Genomic DNA, 7,500 nt, shown 5'->3' on the forward strand with positions numbered 1-7,500 from the left:
GAGTGGAGAGGCTGTCAAAAATGGTAACGGCAAGAACAAAAAGGACTGAGGCAGCAGTGGTGTTTTTTATTTTTTTCATGTGTGACTAACATGATAGTAGGGGAGGATGGACTTTTTTGTAAGTATTGGTGATCATTTTTTCGTCCGTCATTATCTTGCAGTTATATGTTTCTTTTCTATTCTTCTCTTTCCTTGTATTCATCATGATCGATATTTCTAGTCTAAAGTTTCTGAACTTTCATCTTGCATTTTAAACTTCCTTTCTTGCCCTTTTTTCTCTTTTGGAAAGGGAATAAGCAAATTTACCCTATTTGTAGTATGCTAAAGCTTCCGTACAAAATAAACTGGATGCAGTCTAACTCAAGTTCTAGAGACAAATATCATCAAGAGGTACTTTAATTGATAAAGATAGGTGATTGCTTGATTTGTATGTGTATGTGTGTTCATGCGTGTCTGTGCGTGCGTGCATACAGGCATGCGTGTGTATGTGATTATGTGGCTGTGTTTGTGGTTACATGCATGCTTGTGTTTGTGTGTGGGTGTATGCATGTGAATGTTATGGTTATGTAAAGAGAAGGACAGGTAAAAAAGAATATTCAGGGGATCAGCATTTTGTAATTGATAGGGAACGGATATGAAATTTTTGAGCTTCGTAGAGTAGTGATTAATTTAATAGATTATTCTAAATATAATGGTTTAGTGACCAAAAATACATGGTTGTTCTAGAAAAAAAAAGGAATCAGATAGATAAGGAAAATAGATAAAAAAGATAAAGATAAAGCAACTGCTGATCTGGTACATCACAGCATTGGATTGCATCTACTGATAGTTCAATATTCACTCCATAGGATTCAAACAAAGTAGGTATTATCTCATAACTTACAAGATTTTCCTTAGATGGTTTCTGTGTGCCTTTTAATTGCATTTTCTTTTTTTCTTGCTTTTCCTTACACTGTTACATACCATGCTTCCAGATAGATTATTAATTTCTGCTTATATGTTATATGATCAAATAATCTCTTTTTGACAGATTGGCATTTATATATATTTATTTTAATATGATATATTTTTCAAGAAGTCTTTTAGAATATGTATTGATGATAAAGAATGAATTTAGCATTTCCTGAATCTGACACTATGTACTCTTTCAGGCTAACCTCCCTGGTACGACTCGCACCTCGACCAAAATCAGTGAAATACATTTGTATTCTCAGCACTTTTTTACCAACTTTTATGGCAGTGAACACATTGATACACACAAAACAGTTCTGTGTTTACAACCCATTCTATATATCTTTTCTCTTATTCTTTTGGACAATTTTATGACAAGTAATTGATAATACACAAGGCCAAACATAAAGTTGGCCTACAGTGGTCTTTCTATGTGATGATTTCATATGAATGGTGTGCTTAAACTTGATGAAATGGAGGAAATTGGTTAAAGATACAGTGAAACGAATTTAGTCTATTCAATTTCACATTTGTTATTATTATGATTATTATTGTTATAATGATTATGGTTGATTTTATAATGTCTGGAAAGTGGAAAGTATAAGTGGTCAGATTTCACCCACTTATTTTTAATTTTTTGTTTGTTATAATATGTAATGTTTGTATACATAGTAGCTGAACTGTTTCCTCATTACTTGTACAATGGAACAGGTATAGAATGTACAAACAACCAACCATCTACGTGGTATCGAATAGTACTTTTTGTGACAAGGGAAATCTTCAGTATTATTTAGTACTTATACTCGGTAATGGAACACAATGAATTGTTTCTTTCTTCCAGTTATTTTGTCTGCAATGATAAACTAATCATGGGATGGGGACTAGCTTCTTAAAGTATCTCATCCCAGGGATCTTGATAAGATAGTTTTATGTTTTAATTATTTTATTGATGTTATCTTAATTATTGTTATTACTATTATTATCACCATGATTATTTTTTTTTGGTTATTGATATTAATTTGTTCTTGTTTCTTAGTTAGTCATTTCTCTTGAATGTTTCTTAGTATCCATTGTCTGCAGACCCCTACTAGTCATGTTTATGTGTTTCTTAGCAGAGGGTTTTGCCACGTTCCCATCACACCTTTCAACAGTCGACCCTCCAGTCCATATACCTGCTTCTCCACCCCCCTCTGCCCCTTTTTTTCGTACAGGATTCGGTATGGGGACTGTGTGCATTATTCTCTGCTTTTCATAGTATTTTGTTGGTGAAGCATAACCCATTTTTTTTTTCTGGTCTTTTTAGTAATCACTAATAGTATCTGATTGGCTTAGTTAAAGGATAAAAAAAGGAAAGAAGTTTGGAAAGGACACAGAGACACACTCATAGAAGATATCTAGGAAATTCATGAGAGACCAGACAAAGTGCAGTAGTTTCTCATGGTCTATATGTATGTAAAAATAAAAACAGAACTCTAGCAGCAAGACCTTAAAATGTATTCAAACACATACATGGTGTTAGTCAGCTGCTTTTTACGTCCACTCCACACCTCCTTTTCCCCCCAACCCCCACCACCCCTCCACTCACCCATGCAATGGTCTGGCATGCTGCAGCCACACAAAAGACAAACGAAAGATAATACTCGGCTGGGCGTGCTAGTCTGCATCCTTTTTTTTTTTTTTTTTTTTTTTTTTGTCTTTGATGATGCCATAATGTCAGAAATCACAGAAAATTGTTAAATTTTTACAGAAAATAAAAATGTGAGACCCTCTTCTTTGGATTTTTGTTTTCCTTGTATGAATTAACCAGAGGCCTGTATTCAAGAAAAAGAAAAAAAATGACATATGCATACATGCATATATACATGTGTGTGTGTGAGAGTGTGTGTGTGTGTGTGAGAGTGTGTGTGTGTGAGAGTGTGTGTGTGTGTGAGAGTGTGTGTGAGTGTAAGTGTGAGTGTGAGTGTAAGTGTAAGTGTAAGTGTAAGTGTGAGTGTAAGTGTAAGTGTAAGTGTAAGTGTAGGTGTAGGTGTAGGTGTAGGTGTAAGTGTAAGTGTAAGTGTAAGTGTAAGTGTAAGTGTAAGTGTAAGTGTAAGTGTAAGTGTAAGTGTAAGTGTAAGTGTAAGTGTAAGTGTAAGTGTAGGTGTAGGTGTAGGTGTAGGTGTAGGTGTAGGTGTAGGTGTAGGTGTAGGTGTAGGTGTAGGTGTAGGTGTAGGTGTAGGTGTAGGTGTAGGTGTGAGTGTGAGTGTGAGTGTGAGTGTGTGCATATATATAGATATAATATACACATATATACCCATCAATATGTCCAAATGAAACCCTGGGGTGTTCATTTGGGCGACGGAGGGTTCTAAAGTGGACCCGAAGAGTAGCCACAACTAATCTATGATCAGTTCCACAGAGCTCGGCGCTTCGATACACCCTGCAGTTCTGGAGGATCCTCCACCGAGTGCTAACGAGGATCTGGCCGATCTCATTGGCCACACTACCCGTATCACTGTACCAAGTCCAACGCTGATACCAGGAGTCAGATATCCTCAATTTCTGGGACCTAGCAAAGTCACGGAAAAGGAGGCTATTCTCGCTGCCAACATCAGCTTCTGTACCATGAGGACCGACAGACATGTCATAGTCAGATCGATTGCAACTGGATACCCATAATATGCTCATTGACTGGAGTGACCTCTACTACCGAGGGTTGAAGTCTGCTGGAGATGGCTATGGCTACTCCCTGGAGATGGTGGCCATCACTGCGGCCCGACCAGTAATAAGTGTAGCCATCCATTCTAATTGTGCTGCTGCCAGGTCTTCTCAGCTCCGAGAGAGCATTCACCCAAACTCTCAGCTGCTTCAATTCCCTCGACAGTAGTGGTAACCGATCGTCCTGTCGCAAGGAACGGACGTTTCAAGCCCACACCCTGACACCCTGATACCAGTTTATAGGTCCATATAGAGGAGCTTGTCTCTGCTCTCTGGCCATCTCTTCTTATGAACAGGGTAGTTCCTCTTCCTCCTAGTCCTGTTCTCTCTCAGGAGTGTTATGCCAGAATACAAACAATTTGACAGTATTCGGTTCATCGATGATCATTTGTGAGGTACGTTCCACTTCCTCGGCGTCTACTCCCTCAGGAACTTCAAACCTGGCTAGAGCATCTGCTGCTGCATTGAGCTTTCCTGGATGGTACATAATATTTGCCCCAAGGGATTGAGCAATTAGAACCCATCTCGTAACTCTCGCATTATCGTCCTTTGCCTTGTGGAATATCCAATGAAGTGATCTCTTGTATGGCAGAACCACTACTTCCGGCATGCAACGGGTAACCCTACTTGTTTAGTGCAGGCTTCACTTTCCAGTATCCCACTCTATGTCCGAGAAGGGTGACCTTCTGGAATAGGTGTGATTTTTCAGGCTAGGACAATAGCATTCCATTCTTACATGACTTCGGTCCATCAAGGTGTGGAACTCTGCCTCCACAGCTGGTCATACGACATATGGAATAAACCCGGGTGGAATATAAACCCTTTCTTCATCGACCGTATCTATTCGATGAGTAAATGTTTTCCCAAGTGGCTCCTCCTTCAGAGTAAAGGCTGCATGAAAGTCTTGCAATAAATTTTCTGCGTCTTTCCTCTGGTCTGTAGATAATACCCAACTATCTGTCTTTAATTCTTTCGGTAATTTCTGTAAGTGATCTTTCATTGAAAGTCAGATCCTTACATACTTTCACCTATTGAGGATCGATCTGATGTGCCTTTTCCAGTGGGTCATCCTCTGTTCGATATTTCCGATATTACTACTAATTTAGCCAATACCTCTGTTTCTCATTGTGGCCCTCGGCTAACTTCCCAAACGGTTCCATATCTTCCATAGGGAACGCCTGGGCTATTGTCCATTTTTTGGCGGATCAGTACTCGTACCCAGTTACAAGATATGACTTTCACCTGATCCTCTGATTTGCAAATAACAGGAATCACAACACAATCCTCCTGCAATGGATTTCCTTTTACCATCATTGGAGTTCCATCCTTTGTCCCCCTTTTCTTGTCAATATAGCTATCGCTGGAGGAATAGTAATGGTTTCCAATTAAAATCTAAATCTCCCTTAGCTTCTTTGCTCTGTTTTTCCAGACTCTTATTCACCCGGTGGCTCCCTACCACCTTTAGGTTTTTTTGTGTCCCTCGTGGTTTATTATGTCTGTCTGCAGGACTTTAGATCCTTGGCCAAATCTCAATTTGTCAAAACCTATTGGCAAGTCATAGTGGTACATTAAGAACGAACCAACAACAACATCGCAATTCACTGTAAAGTTAAAGAATTCCTTTCCTCCCATTTTGAAGGTCATTTGGGTCTCCCCCAGTGCCTTTACGAGCTTAAATAGGAATTATAAGGAATTCAGCTTCCAGTACGTGTGTCTTCTGCCTTTAATCCCTATTATTGCCGCCCCCCTGCGACGGAGCTCAAGAGTTGTTTTTTTTTACTCTTTATCTGCGCCATATTTTTTCTTCTAAGGACAATTTTTGACTATATGTCCATCTTCCTCACAGAAGAAACATGAAACTTTTGCTGGGTTCTTTGGTCTTGTCCCGGGACTCCAGCATCGGTCCTTTGGATGCGAGTTATTCCATCCATGGACATCACGAACGTATTTGCTTCCTTTCTGCCAAGGTTTTCTCCTCTGAGATTTCCTTGATCCTGGGACGTAGGGCTGACTGGAACTGGGAATCCTCCTCCCTGTTTTTCTCTACCCATCTCCTGTAAACCTCCTTGATTTGCGTGTATGGGATGGCTTTCAACTTCTGTACATCCCAATCATCCCCAGTTCTGTATTAATCCAGAGCACAACCAACCATACTTTTAGCTAAAAACCTCATGGTTATAGGGAACGATACATCTTCTGAAAAGGCCATACCCTTAAAAGAGTAAAGTTCATGTGAATAGTTTTTTCACTATTCATCCACTCCTCAAAGGACTCGTCATGGTATCGCTCGGCATCCCTTAAGCACTCGTCCCAAGCTTTCTTCTTATGTGAGAACTGAGCCATTATGCCCCTCCGGAGCTCCTCCCATGAGATAGATCCTGAGGTCATCATCAGAGCCACCTTCTTGGCGTTCCCCTTTCCAGGGTGGATGTAGATGGCGGCGAATCTTTCTTTCTCGGCGTCTCCCATGATCCCTGTTCCATTCCGGACTCGACCCGGGCAAGCCATTCGCCTCCCGTCAGCTCATCTTCGTTTCCCTTGTACATCGGGACACACCTGCTCCTCAGCACCACTTCAGCAGGTGCAGTTCTTACAGCGGTTTCCGCCGAGTTTGGTGCAGTAAGTTGTGTTGTTGGAGCTTGCCGAATAACCCCTGTTAATTCTGCCTGTTAATTCTGTTCAACCTCTCGGGTCAGCTCCATCAAAGTGGTCCACATTTGTTCTACTCGCTCTATGTCGTCGACGGTCTCTGCCCACGTAAGTGATTCTTGTAGGACGTTGCTTTCTCCTTGGAGACTGGAAACATCTGTTAACTGTCCTTAAGCTTCAGATTCCTGATTCAGGATCCGCACTCGACAATAATACCTCGTCGTTTAGGTCCGCTACAGCGTCTACAACTGTATGTACAGAGCCTAGTATATCCCTCATACCTGGCTCCCCCGCTACAACAAACGGAACTTCTTCGTCATTGCTATCTAGTGGCGGATTTAGGGGGGGATACTGGGGGCAGTTGCCCTTCCCCCCTCGCTGCTCTGTAACTGGTCTGGCGCCCCCTGTTGGAAGTGCGGCGCCTCTATTCTATGAAATGACATTTGATATACTGACGGAGGAACCTCATGGGCTTCATCGTTCTTGGATCATCCAAAAACGGAACATATAATCGGCAATTATCCGTCTCTGTCAAATCATTATAAAACAAATCATTATAAAGCATAGAATGACAATATTTCTCTGTCGAGGTAATGGCAGGGTATAAAAAGTAGCATGGCTAAAACTCCATAAACAATTTTCATACCACTCAAACTGATTTCCCACAGCAAAATAGGGATGGTACAATATCAATCAATTACCTCCCTTCAGAATAGTTCTGGATCAGCCACTGCTGCTGTCCGCTGAAGCCGTGCTCCCACGACTGGTCTTCATCGGACAAAAACAATCACACTGGCTGGTAGTACGGCCTTTATTTTCAAAGTTCTAGAGATCCTTTTCCCTTCTATTTTAAATGTCTTGTTACTCCCCAGTCACAATCACTTCTCGGAATTGCGGGTCTAAGCCAGGCACATGGCCTTCGCGGCTTGCTTGCAAATTCCCACATAAAAGCGACAAGAGGAGTCAAGCCAACGGCCCTCGCAACTCTCTTGCACTTCACTGTTCCCTTTTAGAAGTCCCTTACCACCAGTACTACACAGCTACTATACTTTTCCAAGAGTGTATAAACACCTGGTGATTCACACGTAAACTGATCAAAAATAATATCTAATTGCTGGGGAAGGAAAATTAATTAGTCCAGTTAAGGACTAAATCATTATAAATCATCATTAAGTCAATGTGATATAAGAGTATGTATGATGT

The 7,500-nt window shown here is 40.9% G+C and overlaps 1 protein-coding gene across 2 annotated transcripts in view; it reads left to right on the top strand.

Moving 5' to 3' along the window:
* LOC125028974 (trimeric intracellular cation channel type 1B.1-like) overlaps positions 1–2,720 on the top strand; it is a 27,586-nt gene extending 24,866 nt beyond the window's left edge. The window contains exons 7-8 of one of the 2 annotated variants that reach the window (XR_007115140.1): positions 1–118; positions 1,152–2,720. The exon at positions 1–118 is cut by the window's left edge and continues 134 nt beyond it. Coding sequence is in view for 1 of the 2 variants with exons in the window: in XM_047618654.1 (XP_047474610.1) it covers positions 1–23; positions 1,152–1,156 (28 nt within the window). In the remaining variant the exon portion in view is untranslated. The remainder of the gene's footprint in view (positions 119–1,151) is intronic. The other variant, XM_047618654.1, reaches the window with a different exon arrangement.
* Positions 2,721–7,500: the final 4,780 nt, after the last annotated feature.

The sequence above is a fragment of the Penaeus chinensis genome, chromosome 9, assembly GCF_019202785.1.
Source record: "Penaeus chinensis breed Huanghai No. 1 chromosome 9, ASM1920278v2, whole genome shotgun sequence".
NCBI lineage: Eukaryota > Metazoa > Arthropoda > Malacostraca > Decapoda > Penaeidae > Penaeus > Penaeus chinensis.